Source organism: Canis lupus, chromosome 3 (genome assembly GCF_003254725.2).
Source record: "Canis lupus dingo isolate Sandy chromosome 3, ASM325472v2, whole genome shotgun sequence".
In the NCBI taxonomy this organism is placed as follows: domain Eukaryota; kingdom Metazoa; phylum Chordata; class Mammalia; order Carnivora; family Canidae; genus Canis; species Canis lupus.
Window position 1 is genome coordinate 54,371,730 of NC_064245.1, and position 25,066 is coordinate 54,396,795.

The 25,066-nt window shown below is 46.5% G+C and overlaps 1 protein-coding gene and 1 long non-coding RNA gene across 9 annotated transcripts in view; one reads left to right on the forward strand and one right to left on the reverse strand.

The window, feature by feature from the left end:
- Window positions 1–25,066, forward strand: part of PDE8A (phosphodiesterase 8A) — a 157,274-nt gene that overhangs the window by 107,946 nt on the left and 24,262 nt on the right. For 5 of the 8 annotated variants that reach the window (XM_035714371.2, XM_025437723.3, XM_049108493.1 and 2 more), the window contains 12 exons: window positions 656–744; window positions 2,609–2,660; window positions 2,762–2,804; window positions 8,069–8,146; window positions 12,590–12,660; window positions 12,925–13,089; window positions 14,432–14,480; window positions 14,695–14,830; window positions 16,309–16,507; window positions 20,252–20,484; window positions 21,899–22,031; window positions 24,543–24,710. In XM_035714371.2, the coding sequence (XP_035570264.1) occupies window positions 656–744; window positions 2,609–2,660; window positions 2,762–2,804; window positions 8,069–8,146; window positions 12,590–12,660; window positions 12,925–13,089; window positions 14,432–14,480; window positions 14,695–14,830; window positions 16,309–16,507; window positions 20,252–20,484; window positions 21,899–22,031; window positions 24,543–24,710 (1,416 nt within the window). The remainder of the gene's footprint in view (window positions 1–655; window positions 745–2,608; window positions 2,661–2,761; window positions 2,805–8,068; window positions 8,147–12,589; window positions 12,661–12,924; window positions 13,090–14,431; window positions 14,481–14,694; window positions 14,831–16,308; window positions 16,508–20,251; window positions 20,485–21,898; window positions 22,032–24,542; window positions 24,711–25,066) is intronic. The other 3 variants (XM_025437724.3, XM_049108492.1, XM_025437725.3) reach the window with 2 other exon arrangements.
- On the reverse strand, window positions 7,881–16,900 carry LOC125754877 (uncharacterized). The gene is made up of 4 exons (XR_007409890.1): window positions 16,656–16,900; window positions 15,076–15,178; window positions 12,558–13,358; window positions 7,881–10,091 (listed from the first exon to the last, which is right to left on the reverse strand). It is a non-coding gene; the product is annotated as an uncharacterized LOC125754877 (long non-coding RNA).

A 25,066-nucleotide genomic window follows, 5' to 3' on the forward strand; every position in this document is an offset into this window, starting at 1 on the left:
CCCGTTCTCGCTGGGGTCATGGCCCATACACAACTGCTCTCCCAGACTGCAGATTCATTCTAAGAGGATCTGTGCATGTTCTGACTGGCCGTGAGAGCACAGCTGATGTCGCTGCAGCCCTGGCTTTTAAGGTCTCCAATCTGTTCTACCTGAGCCCAGACTTGGCTGTCATCTTCATCCACTTCCCTGCAGAGGGACTGGAATCCCCACATGTCCCAGAGGATGGTAGTAGGCCACTGTGCTAGTGGCAGCAGAGTGGCCCCTTCTCTGCCCCAGTCCTGAGGTTCTCCCATCAGGGGAGCAGAGACCATGCTGCTCCTCCCCTGCAGCACGCGGGTGAGAGCCAGGACAGTCTGAGGAACCTGTGTGCTGCAGCCAGGGACCATTCTTCATTCCGAGGCCAGGCCCTCTTGCCAGAGGACAGCTCCTGAAAACCTGTGACCACTCCTACCATGGCCAGCTGGTGTTTGTCCCCCATGCAGGAAGAGATGGACTTGGGGAAAACAGATTGCCCAATGTTGTGTTTGGGGTTGGGATCATTTTTTTTGTCTGAATTGCTTTAGCCACGGTAAGTGAATCAGAACCTCACATAGAAGATGTTCTTGGGTTTATGTTTTGAACGCACAGTATAATGATGCTTACATTCCATTTATAGGAGTGGCAAGGAATCTACCATGCCAAAAAGAAAAATGGAGATAATGTGCAACAAAATGTGAAGATAATACCTGTCATTGGACAGGGAGGGTAAGTGGAAAATCCAGGTACTCCAGTCAACATACCATGCTTGGCTTAGGGCAGAATTTGCTCTGAATACTTCAGTAGGTTAAGAACTGCATGCAGAAATTTATTTTTTTTTTAATTTTTATTTATTTATGATAGTCACATACAGAGAGAGAGAGAGAGAGAGGCAGAGACACAGGCAGAGGGAGAAGCAGGCTCCATGCACCAGGAGCCTGACGTGGGATTCGATCCCGGGTCTCCAGGATCGCGCCCTGGGCCAAAGGCAGGCGCCAAACCGCTGCGCCACCCAGGGATCCCTGCATGCAGAAATTTAAAAGGAAGACTTGTCACAAGGTCAAGTGTCATCAAAGAACCACCTTCCAGGGTAGAGCGTCCTCATGGCTACAGCCCGACCTCCCCAGCTCGTGACCCAGGGCCACCAGGCTCCAGACAATTGTGCTTCTGCTGCATGGACACAAGAGAGACTACAGTATTTCAGTTAGAATGCCACAGTAAAAAAAAATAAAAATAAAAAAAATAAAAAAAAAAAAAAGAATGCCACAGTATTATGCCATGTGGCAAGAACACTAACTGCTGGATTCTCTATATTTAAAAGATTTTTATCTAATTTGAAAGACTATGTATTATTTCTCTGTAGATCTATCAAATTAGATAAAGGTATTTAAGTCATTACCATTTATAGCAACTCTCATATAAAACAGATGTGACTACAGATGGCAAAGTATTATATATCAGGAGCCTAAAAATGTCATATGGTTTGCCTCAGAATATATCTTAAATAATATGAACAGTGGGAAATTATAAATCTGAATTGTAGGATACCCAACAGTAAAATATGCAACCATCAGAAATGATGATCATAGAAAATTAAATGGTAAGGAAAAAAATGCTTAAGGTAAACACAAAAATCAAAATGTGAAATCATACCTAGAATATAATCTCTATCCTGAAAATAAAAGAAGGAAACACAAGACCAGGAGGGAATGTGGCCATGGTGGTTACAGCAGCTGCGGCTGCTTCTCGAGCCCTCCCTCCATGGGCAGGCTTGGTGCCTGGTAGATGTCACTTTGTTTCCTCATCAACACACACTGTAGCGTCAGTATTGTGATCATCTCCGTTTTACAGATGAGGAAACTGAGGCCTGAGGTGGGAGGTTTCACCAGCAGGGGGTGGAGCAGGGCTGCCATGCTGACCACAGGGCCCCCGTGCTTGGTCCCCCATGAGTGATGGTCTCAGGGAGGCGGGTCTATGTGGGCTCCCTGTTCCAATTCTTTGCCTTTTTATGTCGTCCTCCAAGTTTTTTTGGGATAAGTCTAGGGATTTGATGATCTGGGGGGAGAATTGGAAAAGTGGAAGGCCCAGTGAGTAGTGAGGAGTTCCGCCTGCAGCTTCTGAGATGAGCCCTGAGTGCCTGGTCGAGGACCCTTCCCCGCCTCTTGCCAGTGAGCTCGGTGTGGCCATAGTGCCACCTTAGTGGCAGGGAGCACAATGTTGGCTGGAACCTTAGGAGGAATGTAGATACAAAGGGCTGTGAAAATGAAAACATGCCAAGGAATGAAAGGCTTTTGGTTGGTTAGCATGCAGTCCGTTGTTTAAAACACTGGTATTTTTTATTGTATGTTGTGATAACTTGGAAGAATTGTGTTGTTTTTACTGAAGAGCTCACTTCTTTTCTGCAGAGACACCAGAAGTGGCTCATGGACTCTCACCTGTTTATTGGTGGCCTTGGCCACAAACAATAGAAATGCTCCCCTCAGAGCATTTTGTGTATTGTGAAAGGGAGATGCTCTTTCATAATAAAAATTAGCTGCATTCCTATCAGATTAGAGAGCCAGGAGAGAAATAATGTATTGTTTTCTACTTGCAGAAAAATTAGACACTATGTGTCCATTATCAGAGTGTGCAATGGCAGTAATAAGGTATGTAAAGGGAGCCCTAGGGACTCCAGGGGTGCCCAGCAAGATTTCCCCAATTACGTGACTAGGCAATCAGAACTAATGGCTTCTACATTTATTTTTAGGCTGAGAAAATAACTGAATGTGTTCAGTCTGACACTCATACAGGTATGGTGCTCCATGTCCATTCTTTGGGGTTATCAGGCTGGTGAAAACAACAAAACCAGACCCTTACTCTGCCTAGCTCACCTCATGCACGGGGGCGAGGGGGGAGGTGTATTTTCTTAGCACCATGACAACATGTCTCTCCTAACGCCCCAGGCTGGTTTATGAGCTGATGCACCTGAGCACCTGTGGGCATTCTTACAGGTGTCCTGTCCTGGGGTGGATCTCAGCCTGTGGGGAGAAAACTGATCACCCCAGATGCAGGAACCTTGTAAAGATATGTTGAGTGAGCTGTGACTTGTTGGCCTCACCTGTGCTTTAAGAGGCAACAGTGTTGGGTATAAGACTACAGTATTCAAGCAGGGATATCTCCACCTCCTGATAGTTATCCCCTCCAGCCTATGGGGAGGTAGCTGGACCCTGACAGGCTTGGCTCACCTTGTGTCTGTCCCCTATCATGCTTTGGACGCCGCCTGCTCATCTCCACATCTGTGTTTTTCCCTGCCCCGGCATTGCCTGTTTCCCTCAAGCATATGCCATGGCCTCAGCAAGCCACCTTCCTCACCTGGTGGTTATAGGTGAGGGCCAAGCTGTGCTGGTGCAGAGTTCTTCCAGCTCCACCCAGAGGCGGCTCCATCACACCCTGTGGGTGTTTAACAGCAACCCACCATGCCCAGGCAATGCTCTGGTTGCCCAGCTAGTCTATAGGAGTCTTTAGGGAAAGACTTTGTCTTCCATCCCCTCAGCTGTTGGTGACATACTTTCTGCAGTACCAGAACATTCATTCATTCATTCATTCACTCATTCATTCTAGGAATGGGTCCCATGTGTTTTTCTGAGCATTTACCATGCACAAGACCCCATGCTAAGTGCTTAAATTAAAGCATATTTAATTGAAGCCTTGCAATGACCCAGTAGGGTAAAGATTTTGTGGATGAAGCTCCCTTTTGACAGGTAAGGAAATTGCAGGGCTAAATAATTTGCCCAGGAGAGTCCACCTAGAACCCAGTTAAGCTGGCACTGGAATCCAGATGGCCGGCTCCAAAGCTCTGGAGTATACACCGGGGCAGTTCACTCCAGGATCAGTGAGGCTTTCAGCTGGAATGAAGAGAGACCTGTCGACAGCCAGGGGACACAAGTAATGATAAGCAGTGATCAGTAGTGGCTGGGAAAGGACTGGTGGTGCCATGGTGGCCTAGAGGAGGAGGAGAAAATTCCAGACAGGGAGAGGTGGTCTGGACTAAGGAGAGTGGTGTGAAAGGAAAAGCATTCCAGAAATAAAAACCATAAAAAGAGGAAAAGGTCAGAGTGTGTTCGAGAAAGAGCAGGATTAAATTTTGACTGGTCAGTATGGAAAGGGGAATTGGGCTCATGAGGGATTCCCCCTCAGATGCCAAGTAGGAGATTAGGATTTTCCTCTGTAGGCGGGGGAGCCTGAGGACTTTTGAGCAGGAGAATTGAGTGTCAACATCTGAGTTTAGCTTTGAACTTGGTCTACCTTGGGTGCCTGGAAGAGCCTTGTGGAGATGTCTGGTGGCATATGGAGAGTCCAGGGCCACAGGACGTTGCTCCTGATGAGAGTGGGGAGGCAAGCTGACTGAGTACTGTGGGTGGGAGGCCAGCAGTAGCAGACAGTGAGGGGATGTGTAGCCAGCAGGATGTGGAAGTCATTCGTGCCACCAAAATTCCTCGTACCACCACTGCACACCAGGCAGCAGATGTCTGCTGGTGAGAAACCTGCACTCTGTGTTTCATGGGTAGGGGGGTGGGGAAGGTATTATCAGAACTGTGACAAGTTCCAGGTCAGGCAGCGTGGCATGGTGCTTCAGTATATCTTACAGGTACTCTGGGGCTGCCAGGTTGAGCCCATGGATACAGGTGTCCTGAACTACTGGAAAGCCTTCAAGTGCTCCTTGGCATCCGGAGAAGGCGAGCTTCCTCAGGTGGAGGAGGTGGAGAGGCCAGGGAGAAGAGGGCTAACTAGAAGCTGGCTCTTAGGAGTTCAGTGGTCCCAGTGCAGAGCAAATTTGCTCTCAAATGCCTGAACTATTAAGAGTGTCACAGAAAGTTCTCTAAAAGTCTGCAGTGTTCCCAGCAAGTCCTGGCAGACATCCAGTCCGCAGCTTCCCCATCTCCAAAATGGAGCTCATCCCGCTAGAGCACCATGTTCACGTAGCAGTGGAAGCGGCTACTGAATGCTTACCACCCTCACTGCTGTTCCACGGTTCCCTGGGTTTACTGCTAAAGACCTGTTAGGGGAGGCATGGAAGGATCATGTTCTAGGGAACAAGAAGCAGAGAGCTGAAGTCAGAGGGGGTGCTGAGCCCAAGCCCTGGTCTTTGGAGGCCCATGTAGGCTTCTGTCCATTGACAGGCCAGGCGTCTCAGAGCACACTTACTAGGTGTGAGGGCTTGGACTCATGTTTCTTCAGGGCTTGCAGTCTGGCCAGGTATGAACCTGCACTCATCCTCCGTACCCGTGTCTGCCTCTGAAAGCCAGCCACCTCCCTCCCCAGGAGCAGCATCCCAGCAGGTGCAAGCTATTTGAGATTGGTCTACACAGAGTTGTTGGATTTGGGTGGGGAGCCAGGGACCCCAGTGGGGTTGCTGGGGCCAGGAAGGTGGAGGATTTACACAGCGATAGAGTAACCTTAAAACATTCAATACAAATGAAAGCTGCTTCTCTTCCACTTTTGCCACAGCCCGGTCCTTGGTACATGCATTTTGCTTCTCTGCAGCCACATTTTGCCCCATGGGCATAAGCAGCTTCCTCCTGGAAATGTTTCCTCCTCTTGTTGGCTACATCTACACAACCTAACTCATTTGCTCTCAGACGAGAACCTGCCTTTTCTCCTCGGGACCCCTTCTGCCCTGCAAAGCTGTTACTCTGCCTCTTGGTTCACCTACATTTGTTTCCCTGCATCCCAGCCCATTTGTAGACATGGACCATACTTTGTTTGTCTTCACATTGCTAACGCCTGGCAGAGGGCCCAGCATGTGGGAGGTGCCCAGTGAATGTGTGTGGAGTGGCTAAAAGGGAGAAAAAAGAGTGCAGGACCAACCCAGTAGGTTCAGAGCTGTCTTCCCAGGTGGTCGTGTGGATGTGACCTCCACAGAGCTCAGAGGAAGGAGACAGGCCAGGATCTGTGTCTGTCTGGGGGCCAGAAGAGGGGCTTAATTTGAGGGAATGAGAATCTAGAGAGAGCATCATGTTGAGGTAGGAGTGGCGGGGGTGCCAACACAGCCACGTGTGGTCATGGCAGGTGAGGCGAGAGGCAGGTTGTGACAAGCAGCTTGTCCTGTCTTTGACTGCCAGCCATTTATTCTCTCTCTGCAGCGCTCAACATTTTTGAGCAAGGGAGGCACAGAAGCAGAGTGTTCTATGTAGTGGACCTTATATCCAAACAGGGATACACAGGTGCTTGTCGAGCGTCTGTTACATGCAAGGCAGTGCTGGTCCCCCAGGAATAAGAAAGGAAGGCTGTTTCTGCCCTTGTGTCCTCCATAGCTGGGGAGGAAGGTGGACATTGCTGGCTACTGACAGTGTTGAGGGGTGCAGGGAGGCATTAGGGGAACATTCCAAAAGGTTATGATACCCGAAATGCATCTTCACTGCTTCTTCAAAGAGGATAGAGAATTAACCCGGTAAAGAAGGTGGCCTGGGAGGGGTCCATTCCCAAGTGGAGGTAAGCAGTTGGTGCCAAGGCGTAGAAGATTGTGAGAGGAAATAGTTTGTGGTGGCCGGAGAGAGAAGGTCTAGATACCCTAGGACTCTGGGGCCATACTCTGGTCACATCCTAAAAATAATGGTTGACCCATTGAAATGTTTTAATTGGGAGAGTGATCTAGTCAGATTTTTGTTGTAGGAGGATCTGCCCACAGAGAATGGGATGAAAGGGACAAGGTTGGGGACTGTGGGACCAGTGAAGGAGGCTGTTGCTATAATCAGGAGGAGGAGGGAGAGTGCCTGAGCTAGGACAAGGACAGAGCTGGGGTAGACTAAAGATTTATTTAGGAGATAAAATGTGTAGATTCAGCTGGCCAGTTGAGGAAGAGGAAGGGAGAAGCGTATGACTTGTTTCCAACTTTACTGGATCTGGGGGAAGATGAGTACGCTGGGAGTGCCTGAGGGGTGTCCGATGGAGTCTGGCTCTCTGGAGAAGCCTGGGATGAGATAGCAACACAGGAGTTAGTTAAAACTGTGGGAATAAATGAGATCTCCCAAGGAGACATGTTGCTGGGAGGACAAGAAGGGCTAAGAACAGAATCTTGGGAGCCGGAAGGAGGGAACCATGAGGAAGGGGGTTGAGGAATGAGGAAGGGAGAGTAAGAAACGGAAGGAAAATCAGGAGTTTCCAGAAAGAGTGGTCAGTGTGTCTAGTACCATAAGTAAGACCTGAACAGTATCCTTCAGATGTAGCAACAAGGAGGGTCCAGGTGACATGACAAGTTCACTGTCAGTGCCCATGTAAAAGAAAATGTAGCAGATACCCCATGAAGCAGCTTCTTGATGTGGGGAGAGACATGAAGGGCCTGCATTTGGGTCCTGTTGCTGAGCAGGGACTCTAGCTGAGGCAGCCAGGGGAGGGTAGAAAAGATGCAGCCTGCAGGCGGAGAAGGCTCCGCTGGAGCGCCAGCTGCCAGTTTCCTCATGTATGAAATGGGAACAATTTGGAGAGGCTCAGCACCAAGGGTAGCACACAGCAGGGCACAGGAAGGAGGGTCAGCTCTGCCTTGTCATTGGTTGCCATGGGGTCAGTGGGTGAGAGGAGTCAAAGCCAGCCCCTCCTGGAGGCTGGAAGAGGGGGCGCAGCTCACAGGAAGCAGGGGCAGCAGGGAGAAAGATAAACTGTCTTTTGAAGTAGACCCCAAACCAGTGTTCCCTGTACTACGCTTGAAAAGAGAGATATGTTTTTCCCTGGGACATTGTAAAACATGTATTGTAAAAAAAATAAAAAATTTACCTTTGGGGCAAGGATGGGTGAGAATCAAAATGTTTTAACCATTTTATTTGATTATGCGGAAGTATAAGAGATTGTTTATGACTGTACGAGGTGGGACATTTTGAGAAAATCACCCCCCCCCCCCCCCCCCCGCTTAAACTTCATTGGTCAAAGTCTTCATCTCCGGGCACTCTGTTGACTTTTGTGACTTCTTAAATGGTGTTCTAATTCTTAAATTTTGTTATTGAAAAAATTTAGATCTGTAACTTTCCTAATAAATTGTTAAAATTCTTTTGAAGAGGTGATTTATAGTTTGTTTCCACAGATAATCAGTCAGGCAAACATAAAGACAGAAGGAAAAGCTCGCTAGATGTCAGAACTCTTGCTTCTCGAACAAGTGAAGGTAGGTGACAAAGACAGGAGGAGAAAATGCTGAACACATGAATACCAGACATTCTGTCCTCAGTCTGCTCTCCAGGTCACTGCCCACACCAGTTCAGGAGAGGGGAGGGGACCCTCTAGCAACCCGTGTCCATTTCCCCCTCATCCGACTCCTGCCAGGGGGCTCCATTCTCAGCCTTTTGATGGAGTGAGGAAATAAAGAAAAAAACCCTACATTTTACTATCTGTTCTATAGTTTATTTTCTAAACTATTAACAGCGGAGGATGTCCATTTATCTGCTATAATTACATGGGTAATGCATAATGCATTTGGAAATTCTTAATATATTCCATTGTGGGTTGCAGTTTGCCATGGAAACTTACCTTTTGGTGGAGAGGTGAGCTGCCTTTGGGGATTTGAAAGACTCTGACTAAGCAAACATTATTTAAATTTTAATTGGAATATAATTTTTCAAGATTACAGTAGATGTGTGGTCTGGATGATATAGTAGTTTTTAAAATGTAAAGAAAATTACAAATACAGTGTGGAGGCAAATAGTACTGCTAGCTCTGTACTTTCTTTGACCCAGAGGCATATGGAGTTGGTTGGTGCTAGATAAAAAGCCACAACTTTCCAAGGTAATAGCAACCGAGATAATACAATGGGGATCCAGTGCCCTTGGGTTTGTTATGAGGCTCAGAAAACACTGGAAAGACTACACAGGCCCCACCCTGCTGCGAGGGAAGCAGTGTGGTGTCACGGGCCAGAGCTTGGGCTTTGGCCTCAGAATACCCTTGATTCTAGTCCCAGCATCATCTATTTTGTGTACAGCCTTGGGGGTAGACTTCTGTGCTTCCATTTGCTCACTGTGAAATGGGGACAGTGATGCTGCCCACAGAGGGCTGTGTGAGAGTTACATGAGGGTGCCTGGCAAGGGGGGACGGTAGCTGCCTCCACCATCTTCACTGTGGCCTTCACTCGTGCACCCCCATGGGCCTCGGGCAGAATGGGACAGGGACAAGGTTGCCCCCACCCACAACAATCTTCCTCCTATGTTCTGTTCATTCTTAGACTGACTTGGTCCATTTCTGTATTTTTAAGAGGTAAATGTTTTTCTTTAATATTTCTGGGTTTGTTTTTTTAAAGATTGAGAGAGAGAGAAAGAGGGAGGGAGCTAGAACAGGAGGAGGGGCCAAGGGAGAGGGAGAGAGAGAACCCCTGGCAGACTCTCTGCTGAGCACAGAGCCCAACTCAGTGCTGGATCCCAGGACCCTGAGATCATAACCTGAGCCAAAATCAAGAGTTGGCCACCCACCAACGAACCACCCAGGCATGCCCCATGTTTCTGGTTTTTAATCACTAGGTGCCTTTTTTTTTTTTAAGATTTTATTTATTTATTCATGAGAGACATACAGAGAGAGGCAGAGACATAGGCAGAGGGAAAAGCAGGCTCCCTGCAGAAAGCCTGATGGGAGGACTCAATCCTAGGACTCCTGGATCACAACCTGAGCCAAAAGCAGACACTCAACCAGTGAGCCACCCATGTGCCTCTAATCACTAGTCTTTTTAACTGAATTATAATTTACACACAGTGAAATTCAGATATTAAGTGTTTGGTTCCATGAGTTTTGACAGCTCCATACACTTGTGTAACCACCACCCAAAGCAAAGCAGATACAGAAAACAAACATGCACACACACCTTGTACCTCACAGAAGCAGCCACTAGATTTCTAGCACCGTAAACCTCTTTGGCCTCCTCTTACACTTCAGAGAGATGGATTTTATAGCATGTATGCCTGGCATCTGCCTTCTTTCAGTTCGTGTTCTTACGATCCCTTCATGTTGTTAGGTGTGCCAGGACTTCATCCTTTCTCTATTGCTCTGCAGTCTTCCATTGTAGGAATGTGTCACCTTGGATCCATTCTCTTGTTCATAGGCATCTGTGTTCTCTTCCCATTTGGGAGCTGTTAAGAATAAGGCTGTGTGAATGTTCTTATGCAACTCTTTTTTGGTGGACATGTGTATTCCTGTCCTACCTGGAAGTGGAATTCCTGGGCCTCTGGGCAGCTACAGATGTTTCCCCAAGATGTGTTGTCCTACATTCTTGCCCACTGCTGATGTGTGGGTGGTCCCTTTGCTCTGCAACCTCCCGCACTTGGTTATCTTGGCATTTCAAATTTCAGCCATTCTGGTGGATATGGTTTTAATTTTCATTTTCCTGGTGTCGAATGAGGATGAGTACCCCTTCCATATGCTTACTGACCATTTGGACATTCTCTTGTGAACTGTTGTTCAGATATTTTGTTTTTATAATCAGGTTGTTTATCTCACTGGTTTGGTAAAAACTCTTTATGCATCACATATATTTTGTTAGTCTGTGGTTTGCCTTTTTACTCTCTTGGTGATCTTTAATGTGAACAGGAGTTCTTAATTTTAATAAAGCTCATTTTATCAGTGTTTTCTATTATAGCTGGTGTTTTTTTGTGTCCTGTTCAAGAAATCTTTCTCTAGCCCAAGGTCATGAAGATATTCTCCCGTGTTTTCTTACAGAAGCTTTATCGTTTTATTTTTCACCACAGGTCTGTGATTCATTTCAAATTAATTTTTATATCTGATGAAAGTAGGGATCAAGGATGAATTTTCCTCGCTCATGCAAGTCCAATTAGCCCATCATCATATAGAAAAAAAAAGTATTTTCAGCAGTGCCATTATTATAATCAGGTGACGATAAATAGATGGTCATTTTCTGGACTCTTCTCTTTTCCTTGTTCTGTTAGTCTATATGTGTACCAATACCACCATCAGCTTCTAGAGCCTCTGCAGTAAAGCCTTCATAGTTGGTAGTGTAAAATTACTATTCTTTACAACTGTCTTATCTATTATAGGTCCTTTGTGTTTCCATACAACAGTTAGCATCAGCTTGTTAGTTTACTTATACACGTACACACACACACACACACACACACACACACACAGCCTCCTGGGGTGGTATCTCTGGGAGTCTCTCGAATCTATGGATCACTTTAGGGAAAATGGAAATCTCAATGATACTGAATCTTTCAAACCATGGATGCCTTCTGTGTTTCCTTTCAGGTGGTTTTAATTTTCTCTCAGCAGCATTTTGCATTTTTCAGTGTATAAATTCTACACATCTTTCCTTACATATATTCCTAAATATTGGTGGGTTTTGATGCTTTCATAATGATGTTTTATTTTAGTTCCTAATTGTTTGTTGCTAGTTTATAGAACTTTGACGTTCTATGTAATTACCTGATAGTTACGTACCCGGTAACCTTGATACACTTGCTCATCGGTTGTCAGAGTAGTGTTTATAGATTCTTTTGGGCTTGCTGCACACAGGGCAGCCTTTATGCCCTGTTTCTTCTTCTTACTTTATTTATACTGTTATTTCATTTTTATAAGCATATGTCACTTTCATTCCATTTTTAAATGAGACCGGGTCCTTTTATGACATAATGATAAAACAGTGGTTTTTATTTTTGGTTTAGTGACCTTAACTGGGTAGAATGGGGAGGTGGCAACCATATGCTGATTGCCAAAATTAGATGTAAGGAGTGTTGTAGGTCCCTGAGATCTAAAACGCTTTAGAGGCCCTGAGATGGTTAATCTTGCCCTGTGCTTCTTAGACCTCAGTTTGGTGAAACAAGGCTGACGTATCAGGCCATTGAACAGTCTGTGGTCCCTTCAGGTCTGTGGTAAACAGCATTTGGCCTGACAGTGGGGCTTTCAGGGAGACACACAGAACACTATGTGTATGTTTTTTTCCTGCCTGTACACCACCCAGCCTTCCCTTTACCCCAGAGGAACCATATCATGACAGGAGCACCAGAACATGAACAAACTTCAGACAGAGCCGAGGCATTACTGCCTGTCTCATTGATGGTGTTTACCTCATTGATTTTGATTAAGCATCACCATGGAGAACACCAAAAGGTGCCTTGAAAAATTTAACCAAAAATTCCTGTATTTCAGTTGATAGGGGACTGTGCTTATTGCTCCTGCCATATATGAAACAAAGAGCCTGTGTGGCATTGTCTTCGAGAACATTTTTGCTCCTGGATAGCGGCAAGCTGAATATTAAAAGCCTTATTGTTATAAACGCAAAAAGAGGCTAACTGTTTGGCCTTGACTTGCTAGATTGTTTACCCTGTTTTTTCTCTGGCCTGTGATATCAGAAGTTCAGTCTGGGGGGGCACGTGCATCCTAGTGCCTAGGACTGAAGGAAGCTGCTGGCAGTTGGTTCTGCCAGAACCCCAGGCTTGTTGGGACACAGTTCCACTCTTCCCCCTTGCTCTTGCAGCTGAGCACATGGGAGCCTGTGGGGGGGTGGTGCAGGGAGCAAGGCAGGGCCCGGCCCCCCCCCCCCCCCCCCCCCCCCGTGGTCAGCAGGTGCCTGCAGCTGTGCGTACCCTGACCTCCATGTCATGTGCTCTCTCAACAGTTGGCAGTCAGAGACGACACTCCTCCATGGCCCGGATACATTCCATGACGATTGAGGCGCCCATCACCAAGGTAGGGCATGTGTGGGCGGTGTCCAACAAGTGTGCAGGGAAGTCCCTTGTTCTTGGGGTTGCATGTTTCCAGTGAGAGGAAGCAGGCCCGCCTGATAAGAATGCTTTCCTCATTGTATGGAGCAGTCTCCTCTAATGAAAGAGGACATGTCACATGAACACAGAGGCTGGTCTGTTTGGTTGAGCACCGTGACCAGCCTGCCCCTCTGCATCGCCCTCCCTCCACGTGTAGGGTTGAAACTCATGTGGTCTTCCCATGCTTTAGGTAATCAACATTATCAACGCTGCCCAGGAGAGCAGCCCCATGCCTGTGACGGAAGCCTTAGACCGTGTGCTGGAAATCCTGAGAAGCACTGAATTATATTCACCACAGTTTGGTGCTAAGGATGATGATCCTCATGCCAATGACCTTGTTGGGGGCTTAATGTCTGTAAGTATATTTGGCCCGGTTGCTGGCGAGAGCCTCCTGTTCTTGTCTGTTTCCCCAGACATCATTTGTGTATGGCTGGCCTACACAGAGCTCTTCGTGGGTAGGGCTCAGCGGAGGCCTGAATCCCTCCATCACTCAGGCTCGACTGTTCTTTGGCCAGAGCCGTCACCCACCTGTTGCCTGCCACCCAGGGAGACTTCAGCTCAAAGCAGAGAAGGGGGAGTCTTGACAGTCTGCAGGGCTAGGTTCTTCATTTTTGCTTAGGGGTCCTATGACGAATTTAAGTAAAACTTGATTGTTTTAAAGATTTTGAAAACTACAGCAGAAAAAAAATATGAAATGATTCATACCAAATTATGACACAGAAAGACTATATATGCTTTAAGAGGCACCAGAGGATGGGGCACAGTTTCCTTTCAAAACAACCTGCATAGATTTGGTGGTTTCATACCATGGGCTCTCGGGGTTCCTGGAGGCCTCCTCCAGCCCAGCTAGCAGAGTGGTCTCACCAGGGAAGAACAACTTTGTGGGAAACAGATCATTCTGTCACTGTCTTCACCTCTTGTCTTGGCCAGAAGTAAAATTTACCTCCTCACCAGCGCCAAAAAAAAAAAACAACAAAAACTCCACTCCCCTCCCAGTGCTTGCTTTCTGAAGTTCACATCTTAAACAGAAGGCTCTAGACCTTCTATAGTAATCTGTAGGGTACAGTGGTTCCCAGGGACAATAATGTCTAACCGTGGTCCTACCTATTTGAGGCACAGGTGCCTCCAGCCTGTGGGTAAGGGGTGAAAATAATGGCGGTGGGGTGGGATTATGTCCTTGGAGGAGGGAGGAAGGGAAGGAAGATGGGAGAGCGGGGCTGTTAGGGGCTTGTGCCGTGGTCTAGGAGGGCTCTCACTCCAAGAGGCAGCCAGGGGTCTGAAGGTATGTGGAAGTGCAAAAGAATCCACTTTTCCAGAGGAAGCTGGAAATGACAGCCTCCTTACCCTTGCAGTAAGGAGGGTGGCAAGGAAATGGCAGAGGGGAGGCTTGAGGGCAGAAGCCAGTTGTCCCTGACACACCCAAGCGGCACTGAGGGCCCCCAGCAATGCTGGGCTTTGGGGCATCTTGCAAGCTTACCTTGCTTGTGTGGCTTGAGCTTAGACAGTTTTCCCAGCATCAGGCCCTGCGCTCTGTGTCAGGTGACTGAGTCCAGTTGTTAATCACAGGGGAGATCAGGGGGCATTGGTGGAGAGGCTGCCCTCAGCTCTCCTCGGAGACCTACTTACTGTCCTGGCATTTTCAAGAAGTAAGGAATAGTTTTGACTTCTCTTTCTCTTGTTTCCTTGATTTTTATCAGGATGGTTTGCGAAGACTCTCTGGGAATGAGTATGTTCTTTCGACAAAAAGTGAGTTTTAACTTTTTAATTTTTCAGGGCATTGTTAATATTATAGTAACACAAATGGTGAAAACATTTTGCAGATATGTTTTCAGTTAATTTTTTTCATCTGTAAGAAGTTTCTTGGTATGTCCTATACCTCAGAAACAAAGCAGCTGTCCCCACCGGAGCAGTAAATACTATAAAGCCTATTAATTTTGTTCTCCACCACATCACTTTGCAGATCTTCAGCAGGTGCCCAGCAGTATAATCACCCCCATCTCCCTTCACGATGTCCCCCCACGGATAGCTCGGGCCATGGAAAACGAGGAGTACTGGGACTTCAATATTTTTGAACTGGAGGCTGCCACAAATAAAAGGTGAGTCCACCTGGAGCCTGGCAGACACACAGCTTGGTTCCAGGGGCCTCTGTGGTGAGCCATTGAAAGAGTGTGGGTTCTTCCAGAGCCCATCCCTGGTCAGGGAGGGAGGCTCTAGAAAGAGGAGCTGAGCAGCAGGTACCCCTGACCACCTGGGCCGACAAGGGATCAGGGAGGGTCGGCGGGGTCATGACTCCTGCAGAGACAGGACACTCAGGGCAAGTGGGAAGTTTAACAGGACTTACCTCTTCAAGTGGCACAGGTTTCTCCTGTAAAATACAGGTGTTAGTTTTTTCTGTATGTGGTGATATGTCGAGACAGCAGCACAGAGTCCCACTCGGGCTGGAACTGAAAAATAGAGATACACAGACACATTTGCTGACAGCCATCCCCAGATCTCAGCTGCTGTGTTGGTGACAGGCCTGGGGCCCCCCAAAACTCCATCCTGATCTGAGTACGCTCAGAGAGTGGGGGTGGGGTTAGGGATCTTACCTTCTATGTTGTACCTTGCTGGAAAAGAACAGTTGGCCAGAAGGGTGTAGTTGACATGACACACAGGGAAGACGGTAGGGCTCCGAACCTGGCCAGGCCCAGAGGGCAGTTACGGGAGAGGCGTGCTGTGCTCTGTGGCCCACAGGATACCTAACTCTTCAGATCTCCTCCTAGTCTGGGTGAACTGTTTCCAGGACAGCCCCTGCCCTTCAGTCGTGTTCACCAGGAGTCAGCCTTCTGGTATGTTCTGTTTCCATGTACCCCTCATGGGCAAGGACACTCCTATAGCAGACGAATCTTCGAGCACCTGGCTTACATGCTAGTGCCATTGCATTCATGTGAATCAGGCCAAGGCAGGCCACTTCAAACCCTGTGAGCCTGATGACCTCAGGATACTGCCTCAGCAGAGCCGTTTCTTGACCTTCCAAGCTGAAGGCCAGATGCTGGATCAAGGCTAACTTCTCAAGAAGGGCCTGACTTGGTGGCCCATTGACCACCTTCTCAGGGGAAACTTCCTCATGCTGCAGCACCTACCTCCAGATTGAGATCATTACATGACAAGTGACGGTATCTGGCTCATACACCATCTTCAGAAAGTGTTATTTGCTTCCAGACAGGACATCTGGCCCATATCATAGGTCCAGCGAGTGGAAAGGTGAGGACAGGGTTCAAGCCCAGCATCACATTGATTTTGAAGAATCTACTGGTACAAGTGAAAGTCTGAATGAAGAAGAGGGGTGGTGAGCAAACCTCGCCCCAGCCAGTGGGGAACACTGCCTGAGAGCTGGCACTGGGCTCCGGCCAAGGTTGGCAGTGGCTGCCAGAAGAAAGGGCGATGCTGCCCTGCGCCACTCAGACAAGCTCCACCCTCTGCCTGCATGCTCTCTGAAGGTTAACTCCACTAGCTGGTTGGGTCTGAACCTATAGGCTCCCAACACTTTGCCTGTTTCTTTTTGTTTTAATGTCTTGGATGTTTTTCTCTTTAGGCCTTTGATTTATCTTGGTCTCAAAATATTTGCTCGCTTCGGAATCTGTGAATTCTTGAACTGCTCCGAGACAACACTGAGATCGTGGTTACAGATTATTGAAGCCAATTACCACTCTTCTAACCCCTACCACAACTCCACACACTCTGCTGACGTGCTTCACGCCACTGCCTACTTTCTCTGCAAAGAGAGGATAAAGGTGAGCTGCATGTGCTCCATGCTTAGTGGGCAGGGACAATGGGGCAGGCTGTGGCCTCCGATTCCACAGAGGTGATCTGTGTGGGGCACCACTCCACCGGGGATGGGGGGCCACCAGTCTATAGGGGGACTGTTCACGTGGTCCCTACCTGTGTGCAGCCCAGCCCTGGGAGAGTGCAGCCGCATGGGAAGTCGGGCAGGAAGCTGTGCTGTGGCTCTGTGGGTTTGATAGGTTAATTCATGACATGAGCCTATTCCTTTCTGTGGGAGTGTGAGGAGCAGATTGGTCCTGTGGAGAAAACCAGCAAGAACAGTTAGTTGGCTGCAATTTGTAGGTTCAGAGTGAGACCCCCCCCAGAATTACGGCCCTAACTTGTAGAGCACCACTTTAGGTGCCCCTCTACCCACCCCATCCCTCAGTGTCATCAAGGTTTGAGGCCAAGTTATATTCTTGCGCAGCACTATGCTCCCCTGGGGTTGCCAGCCCAGGCCAGAATTCCATCAGTCAAGAGGACACCCAGGTCAGAAACCTGGAAGCACTTCTGTTCTCTCTTCTCCCTAAGCCTGTGTCATCTAGTAGGTCACATGACAACACACACAAACACACACACACACACCCCGTGTCCTCAGGATTATCTTTACCTCATAATGCTCCCGCTATGGTCCTAGGGAGGGCCCTGCTTTTTCATCTACATGGTACCACTTAAGCACTCCTGACCCCCTGACTCCCATGGAACTCAACCACACTGCTGCACACAAGTTTTCTGAAACAGCACATCTGACCCCATTGTTCCCAGGAGTAGCTTCCCACCTCCTACAGGACTTAGATTTTATTTTCTTTTTAAGATTTTATTTATCTATTAGAGAAAGCAAGCACAAGCAGGGGAAGCAGCAGAGGGAGAAGAAGCAGGCTCCCCACTGAGTAGGGAGTCCAATGCGGGGCTTGATCTCTGGACCCCAAAATCATGACCTGAGCCAAAGGCAGACACCCAACCACCTGAGCCACCCAGGTACCCCAAGACTTAAACTTTAAAACTCCTCGGTATGATTATTCACAGCTTCCCAACACACAGGCCACATGTTGTTTTTAATACTCTTGCCCTTAATATGCTATCCCCTGTGATAGTACTGCCTTCCTTGTGTCCCTACCTGTCCTTCAGGTATGCATACCAGCCTTTGGTCCTCCAGAGAGGCCTGCCTGAACTACCCTGCATCCCAAGACTGACTTAGATGCCCCAGTTTCCCATGTGTGCTCCACTCGGGCAGGCTGTTTTCCCCATATTTGGGGATATTCCCTCATTGGTCCATGCACTCTGTTTGCATAGCAGGTTCTTTTTCTATCCCATGTCTGTCCTGCTCTGTTGAGTCAGTGCTCTGGCCACTGGCACCCACTGGTGGCTGGTCACCACAGACTCAGAGCCACCTGGGCGCTGTCTAGCAACTTTAGCTCCAGCTTTGAGGAGAAAGAGGGAGAGGGGGTTATGGTAGAAGAGCTTCATAGGAGAAAGGTTCCAGTCAAGGTTCAGGACTCACTGCCCACTCTCAAACCAAGTTCCTAGGAAAGCTTTTCATGTTGTAAATTACTTTGTTAGGGAAATTTTCAAAGCAGCAACTAGACTTACGCTGATCTGCCAAAGCTCTTGTGTTCTTTCCTTCAACATCTATCATAAAATGGCACAGAAGGTCCAGGGAGTTCCAGTGGCATCGCCATTTCACTTTCAGAAGAACCGCGGTTTTTGTGTCTAAGAGCAGGGCTTTTTGAGGAATGAGCAGCACCATGTCATTGCCTAGTGTCCTGGCACCTGGAGACAGCCCTTTGGGGCCATGGCAATCAGGCAGAGCAAGGGCAAGCGTCTTATCCTCTATGATGGAGTAGTGTGTGGAGAGGACGACATGAGGGTAACACCTGGCACACAGACCTACTGGGCAGCAGTGAAGGCCTCACCCCAAAGGTCAGATGTGTTCAGATCTGGGTCTTTCAGGTGCCCATTCACTGTTCCTTCCAGTTTTTTTTTTTTTTTTAAAGATTTTATTTATTTATTCATGATAGACACACACAGAGAGAGAGGCAGAGACAGGCAGAGGGAGAAGCAGGCTTCATGCAGGGAGCCCAACACGGGACTCGATCCCAGGTCTCCAGGACACTCCCTGGGCCGAAGGCAACACTAAACCGCTGAGCCACCCGGGCTGCCCTCCAGTTTTGTTTTGTTTTGTTTTGTTTTGTTTTGTTTAAAAAGATCATGACCAACACTATAGGCATAATTAAGAGTCCAGAGAGAGCACTGTTTTATAAAATACAAAAACAAATGGGCAGGTAGGCACATCTCTGTCAGCATGGCTCAGTATATATAAAAATAGCCTAATTTTTGCTATAATTTACTGCTTTTAAACCACTCTAGTGATAAAATGCAAATATATACTTAGCTAACTTAAACATTTATCGAGATATAATTCATACAAGTCCCCCATTTAAAGTTAAAACTATTAAATTTTAATTTAAATAAGTTTATAGAAAAAAATTTATAGGACCAATGAGATGTGCACTTTTCAAGTGTCTATAGCATATTTCCAAAAATGAGTTGCTAGGACACAATAAGTCTTGATAAACTTCAGAATTTCATGGGTACATTTTCTAACCTTTACAGAACAAAACTAAAATTTAATAATTAAAGGTTAAATTAAAAAATGCCAGCTGCGGGGCACCTGGATGGCTCAGTCAGTTAAGCATCTGCCTTTGGCTCAGGGCCTGATCCCAGGATTGAGCCCCATGGAGGGCTTCCTGCTCAGCAGGGAGTCTGCTTTTCCCTGTCCCTCTGCTCCTCGCCTCACCCCAGTGCTCATGCTCTCTCTCAAATAAATAAACTCTTAAAAAAAAAGAAAAGTCAGCTGCTACAAATGAGAAAATGTTTTAAATAATTTTAGAAACCAACACAATGAAAAATCTATATATTAAGACCTACAGAATGAGACCAAAATGATATTCCAAAATGATTCTTTGAAATAACCAAGAAAATTAAATTCTAGCCAAACTAATCAAAAAGTGCAGAAAGAAGAAAGTGCCAGACACTTCTGTACTAACTTAAAAGTCTTAAAATAAAATGTTTCACATCACATACTAGAAGTAGAAAACCAATAGGTCAATACCATGGAAGTAGTTCTTAACCTCCATCAACTAAATTCTTCTAATCCAGCTCTTGACTCAGATGGTCAGGTGAGTTCTTCAGCCCCTTGAGGGATTTTTCCATGTTACGTAAACCTTTTCAGAGACTTAAAAATGATGGACAACTTCCAGATTATTTTTACCAAACTCACAAAACCCTGACATCAACCTGACAAAGATAGCACCAAAACGGAGGGAAATACTAGACCAACCCCACTAATGTAAGTGATGCACATTTTAAATTATTTCTCTCTCAGTAATACTAGTTTACTTTGGGCCAAGTCGGTATCTGACTTTTTGTGATGGGTCTAAAGTCACACTGGCTGAGGAGGTGACTCCTGTCTATTGAGGACGCTTCGTATTTTGGTAAGTCCTTAACTTGTGTGAGATTGAGAATCAGATAATGTTCCCTAATTAACAAGTACAAACATGCAGCTATTTCTCAGTGAAGGTAAGGAAACTGGATTTGTTCAACAATATGCTTTTCTCAGAAATCTGGAATAGTTTTACCTTAAAGTAATGGGGCAAAAAGAAAACTATACAGAAGCTTCCCTCCTTTCAGCACCATGCCTTCGTTTTTAAAAGATCTCTTGTTTGCAGCAAACTTTAGATCCAGTTGATGAGGTCGCTGCCCTCATCGCAGCCACCATCCACGACGTGGACCACCCTGGGAGAACCAACTCCTTCCTGTGCAATGCTGGAAGCGAGCTGGCCATTTTGTATAATGACACTGCTGTGCTGGAGAGCCACCACGCGGCTCTGGCCTTCCAGCTGACCACCCGGGATGACAAATGCAATATCTTCAAAAACATGGAGAGGTGAGAGCACTCACTGAATAGGGGAGTATGTTGGTCCCTGTAACAACTTTGAGATACAATTCACATACTATAGAGTTTATTCATTTAAAGTGCACAGGGGTTGTCAGTATGTTTAGAGTTGTGTGGCCATCACCGCAGTCAACTTAAGAATGTTTCCATCATCCCCCAGAAAGAACCTCAGATTCATTCATTGACTCTCACTTTCCCTGCCCCAAGTAGATCCCGCAGCCACAGGCAACTACTGGTGTACGTTCTGGCTCCAAAATCTGCCTACTGTACACATTTTGTAATAAACAGAAGCACACCCAGTGTGTGGTTCCTGCCTGGCTTCTTTCTCTTAGCACGATGCTTTCAAGGTTCATTCAGCTCTTTTATGTCTTGACATTTCAAGACACCAAAGTATAATGCTGACATCTTGAGCTTCTAGAGACTCATAGAAGCTTTTTCTCCGAACACTCCTCTCTGCCCTCCTGTGCCCAGCACACTTCTCATCATTGTCAATGTTCACATGTTACTTAGAGGAAGCCTTCCCTGATTCCTCATACTAATTTTCCGGTGCTAGATTCCTTCATAGCACTTATCACATGTTTAAATAATCATTCTTCATTACTTGGCTAAGGCTGATTTGATTAAGTTCTGTAAGATCACAGTAGCCAGTGCCTTTTGTTCATCACTGTACCCTCAATGTCTAGTAGGGTGCCTGGTCCAGGGGAGGGACCTCATAAATATCAGGTGGAAGAAGATAATTTTGATTCATAAGGAACATTTTATAGGAGATTTTTTAAAAAGGAGATTCCTGTTACAAAACTCCCTTTTGCACTGTTCTAGAATTTCACTAGGTTTTATTCATAGTTGCTGGTATATATATATCAGTTAGCTCTGGACAGATACACAAGACCCTGATAACCTGGGTGTGTCCAGGGGAAGCAGTGGGGTGACTGGAAAAAAGAGGTTGAATAGAGATAAATTTTACAAAATGATTGAATAAAAACAAGGGCTGGAGGGAAGAGGTAGGCAAGTATCCCCTGTGAGTTTCTCAGCTGTCTTGAAGTTTCTGGGCACTGAAATTGTTGGATCTTAAGGTTCCTCTATAGAGGGGGGTACATTCTTCATAACCACAGATCTCTGCCTTTGTTCGCTCCTACCATGTTCTCTTATGCTAAGAACTAGGTGTCTTCTGCTACAGAATGACAAGTGTTGCACCTGTGAAGTCTTGCCCATAAGCTTACTGATTTTAACTTCTATTCAGTTTCCCCTTGCTAATAATCTTGTTTTAAAGTATGCCCTGTGACTTGCACTGACATTAGAATTTAGGTCCAGTGGATGCTATCCTAGCTAACAGATTGTTTTCAGGAGTATCTGTCTGGTCTGGATGAATCCTCCATAGCACCCTCTCGTTTGTCATCTGAAACAGGAATGACTATCGGACGCTGCGCCAGGGTATCATCGACATGGTCTTAGCCACAGAAATGACAAGGCACTTCGAGCATGTCAACAAATTTGTCAACAGCATCAACAAGCCTCTGGCAGCCCTCGAAGTAAATGGGGTAAGGGAAACTGAGTGCAAAGAGAACCTGTATTTGAGGCCCTTATCCCTGTGTGTTGTGGAGACACAGAGTGTAAGACATAATGAGCTGGAGAAAAGTTCCCCAGGAGTTCCTTGGATTTAATTTCCATTGGTTGAAAAATTATTTATTCATGAGAGAGGCAGAGACACAGGCAGAGGGAGAAGCAGGCTCCCTTCAGGGAGCCCGATGTGGGACTCAATCCCAGAACCCCAGGATCACTGCCTGAGCTGAAGGCAGACACTCAACCACTGAGCCACCCAGGAATCCCTGGTTGAAAAATTATTTAAAGTATACAGACTTGTCAGGAAAAAATTAGACCTCCAAAAGTAGATGTGGAAGCTAAAACTAACTTCAGGCAGGTGATCCATTCCTGTGCCTGTTCTCATATTCCTCCCAACCCCTCTCCTTGGGCATTCTGGGGTCAGTTGGCACCCTTGAGGTCTCCCCCCACAACATTCCTCACTATGTACATGCTGTGGCAGCAGCCACTCTCCCCTGCTGGTCTCTGTCACGAGAGGGTGGGGGGTTGAGAAGGACCCTGTATTTTGGTCCCAAGGGTGACATTGTTGTACATTTCTGGATTTGAGGCCTGGAGTCCACAACTGCCCAGCAGGAGACCACAACTCAAGAAGCAGACAGATCTGAGTTCTCATCCCAGTTTTGTTTCGCCATTTCCTTGTCTGTAAAATGAACAGAATCAAGCTGAGGCATAGGACTAATGGGCATAGGGCAAAGTAGGCACTGAATAAAAGGTACCTACTATACTAGATCAGCATGAGATCAGCACCTATAGCATATATTTTCATGAACCCTCTTCCTTTGAGGCCCTACCACCTATCCCATATACACTGAACATCTTGGCACCAGCTCACAATCTTTTTCCATGGCCCTCCTCCCCCTACTCCTATCACCATCCTGAGAGTCTTTATCAAGCACAGAGATGGTTTATCCTATGAGGCTAGGATCACCATTCCTTGAATTCTAACCCCACTTGACATGTACAACTCATCCGGTCATAGCCTTTGTCCCTGGCCTTCCAGCTTATTACCCCTTCGTGTGTGTTCCTCTTCAACCCAATTTGAAATCTGTTGAGAACTCTGCTTCCTTCATCCACCCCTGTTCTCCCAGTTTGTCAGCCTGCTTCTGACTTTACTTCCTTTCCAAGGACTTCCATTGTGGAGTACCCACACCAACCTTTTTTAGTGGCTCCTGCCATCCTGGGTGGGATGTCACCTAGGCCACCGTTCCTAGCCAACTCTGCAGGCTTGGTTTCTTTCATCAAGTCTGGGCAGGTGCCAGACTCAACTGAGTATTCTGTTCTATCTCATCTGTTAGTACTTGGGTTACTTCTGAGACTGGAAATCAATCTGTTGAGCCAGTCAGATGACAGACAAAGTAATATGAAAGAAAGTGGTTTACAGTTGGCAGGACTGAACCATAGTCACAGCTGACAAGAGGAGTGTCAACACAGAGTTGATAGGTGGTGGAAAATTTGACAGCCTGGGCTCTGGATGGGCATGTGCCCGTCTTGATGGCATAACCGTCCCCACTGAGATGGGACCATCAGGCCTTTTTAGACTATTGTGATTACTCATTGAAATCACATGACCCTTCTTTGGAAAGCATGAGGAGACCAGCTCATTGCTGTCTCTGATGGTGCTCTTTGCCCTGATACTCCCTCTTCCAACCTGAATTTGCTTCAGAGGGCTTGTAACCACCAGGTCTGTTATACCATGTGTGGAGAACCCATACCAATGGCACGCCTTTAAACAGGACAGCATGTGGTACTATGAACAGAGCAAACCCAGGACTAAAGGTAAATCTGAAGTTCTTATTCTGGCTCATCTGGGTGGCTCTGAACAAGTCCCAATGTGCTCATCTATAAAATATAGTAGTAGATGATACTGCTTTTCATGCCTACCACAAATCTTTTTGTGAGTGAAGATCAAAAGAGAATGACTATTAAGGAAGTAAGAAGTAACACTCTATCTGACAAATCCAGGTACACTGCCAGCTAATTCTCAAGATCATATCTATCATGGGCCTGGATTGGGCTGTGCAAACCAAAGAGCCTGGTGCACCACACAATTCCTTTTGAGGGAAGGGCAGAGAAACCTTTTTTTATAAAAGATACTGCTCATGTCCCAAGGGAGAGCAGTAGAGATAGAACAAAGAAAAAGCAACTGTTGAGCAATATCTGGAATGGGAAGAAGAGAAGAGTCAAGAAGGGGAGGGGGCACAAAAACCAGCCTCCAGTGCTACCCTCTACTCTTAAGTCCTGCTGGAATCTCACCGAGCCTTGGTTTTCTTTTTTGTCAAGTGAGGAGCTGAGCTCAATGCTCAGATTATCCTCCTCACTGTTCTGTGAACTGCTTCACTTGTAGGCCTTGGTCAATGCTTTACTAAGTGTACAGTGGAGCCACACCTAGAAGACAGGGCTTGGTACCAGAAAACCCACTTTGATTGCTTTGAACTTGTCTTCTGTTTTAGGAAGTGAATAGAGATGAAGAAGCCATAAACACTATGCTTAGAAGTCCAGAGAACCGGACTCTGATTAAACGGATGCTGATTAAATGTGCGGATGTGTCCAATCCCTGCCGACCCCTAGAGCAGTGCATTGAGTGGGCCGCACGCATCTCAGAAGAATATTTTTCTCAGGTGAGATACAGCCTCTTAGGCTCCTTAAGAGAGAGAAATACAGTAAGACCATTAGAGGTAAGGGGCATAACACTCATATCACAGGCTTACTGGTAATGAATTCGATTAGTTTTTCCCTTATCTGAAAATGTATTTGCCTTCTTACAGAAATATCTTCACTGGCTGTAGAATCTGGGGTTAACAGTTTTCTCCCAACAGTATTTTACATTGTAGTCTACCCTTCATATTCTCTCTTGGTAGGAAAAATTATTCTGGGACAGAAAAAAAAATTAGAAAATACAATGGCTAAAGGTTTTACAAATTTACTGAAAGCATATACATACAGATTTAAGAAACACAACACACCCTCATCTATG